At 44.3% G+C, this 1,847-nt stretch overlaps 1 protein-coding gene across 1 annotated transcript; it reads left to right on the forward strand.

Annotated features, from left to right (window-relative positions):
• The first annotated feature begins 639 nt into the window (after positions 1-639).
• LOC116893667 (olfactory receptor 10V1) lies at positions 640-1,569 on the forward strand. The gene has a single exon (XM_032895382.1). The coding sequence runs from the start codon at positions 640-642 to the stop codon at positions 1,567-1,569; it is 930 nt and encodes a 309-aa protein (XP_032751273.1).
• Positions 1,570-1,847: the final 278 nt, after the last annotated feature.

Consider the following 1,847-nt stretch of genomic DNA (forward strand, 5'->3'; position numbering starts at 1 on the left):
ACTCAGTAGGTGATGGGGAGAAGGACAGAAGTTCAAGATCAGGGTCAGTTCAATAGTGAGTCTGAGGCCAGCCAGGGCTACAGGAGACCCTTTCTCAACAACAGCAAAAGCAAAATGAATCAATAAAGACTCGGTTTTGAAAAACACAAGAATATATGATGATATCATAAAATACCAATAGCCTAAACCATTCTAAATTATGACACATGTCTGCTTTTACAGTTCAAACATTTTTTTTTAATTTCAAGTTCCGTAGAATGAATAGCTATCCTGTTTCTTCACTTTGCAGCTTTGAGCTTTACGTTGATCTTATTCATTGATTTGTTCAGCACATACTTCGGGGAGCTCTTCTATACCTGGAACTGTGGGATGCTTGGCATTCATACGTCATCAAAGCTTGCACCACTGAGGCACTCTCAGTCTTTGATTCTTGGAGAGAAAGAAAAGAGAGACAAGGAGACCATATGTATAGGTTATATGTTCTCTGGCCTTCTTTAAAATAAACGATGCATAAAGTTGCTCGGTTATCTTGAAAGGTGTTCTAACAGGGCATGGTGGAATTAGGAAGACATCATATTTAATGATAGATACCTTGAGGCCGCTATCATTTTTCTTTCCAATAGGTCTTGTACATCCCCCATGGAAACAATAAATAAAACTGCCAAGGTAAATTTCTTCTTTCGTCCATTCTCGTCTGACCCTGGGGTGCAGATGGTGATTTTTGTGACCTTCTTAGTGATGTACCTGACCAGCCTCAGCGGAAATGCTACAATCGCTGTGATTGTCCACACTAACCATGCACTGCACACTCCCATGTACTTTTTTCTAGCTAACTTGGCAGTTCTGGAAATCTTCTATACATCATCCATTGCACCACTGGCCTTGGCAAACCTTCTTTCTATGGGGAAAACCCCTGTTTCCATCACTGGTTGTGGTACCCAGATGTTTTTCTTTGTTTTCTTGGGTGGGGCTGACTGTGTCCTGCTTGCAGTCATGGCTTACGACCGGTTTGTTGCAATCTGCTACCCTCTGAGATACACACTCATCATGAGCTGGTCCTTGTGTGTAGAGATGGTGGTGGGGTCCCTGGTGCTGGGATGCCTGCTGTCACTGCCCCTAACTATTTTAATCTTCCATCTGCCATTCTGCCACAACAATGAGATCTACCACTTCTACTGTGACATGCCTGCAGTCCTGCGCCTGGCTTGTGGAGACACGCGTGTCCATAGGACGGCCCTGTACATCATCAGCTTCATTGTCCTAAGCATCCCCCTAACTCTGATTTCTATCTCCTATGTCTTCATCGTCACGGCCATTTTACGGATCCGGTCTGCTGAAGGGCGCCATCGAGCCTTCTCCACCTGCTCCTCTCACATTGTAGTGGTCCTCCTACAATATGGTTGCACCAGTTTTATATATTTATCCCCCAGTTCCAGCTACTCTCCTGAGATGGGCAGAATGGTGTCTGTGGTGTACACTTTCATCACCCCCATCTTAAACCCTTTGATCTATAGTATGAGGAACAAGGAACTAAAAGATGCTCTGAGGAAGGCATTGAAAAAGTTCTAGGTAAGAAGATCTTGGTTTATTTAAAGCAAGGCACTTGTGGAATTGAACCAGGATGCTAATACTGCTTATGAAGGTACCAGGCATACTGGTGCAATCCTGGAGTGCTGTACTCAGGAGGCAGAAGCAGAAGGACTGCAAATGGGAAGCCAGATTAAGTTCTACAGGGATATCCTGTCTCAAGACAAACAAAGCAACTCATGATAAGAATAAAATAATGGTGGGATGGGGCCTGGAGAGATGGCTCGGCACTTAAGAGCACTGGCTGCTCTTCCAGAGCA

Source organism: Rattus rattus, chromosome 2 (assembly GCF_011064425.1).
Source record: "Rattus rattus isolate New Zealand chromosome 2, Rrattus_CSIRO_v1, whole genome shotgun sequence".
Classification (NCBI taxonomy): domain Eukaryota; kingdom Metazoa; phylum Chordata; class Mammalia; order Rodentia; family Muridae; genus Rattus; species Rattus rattus.

Coding starts and splice junctions, on each gene's coding strand:
- LOC116893667 (XM_032895382.1), top strand. CDS start 640: ATGGAAACAATAAATAAAACTGCCAAGGTAAATTTCTTCTTTCGTCCA.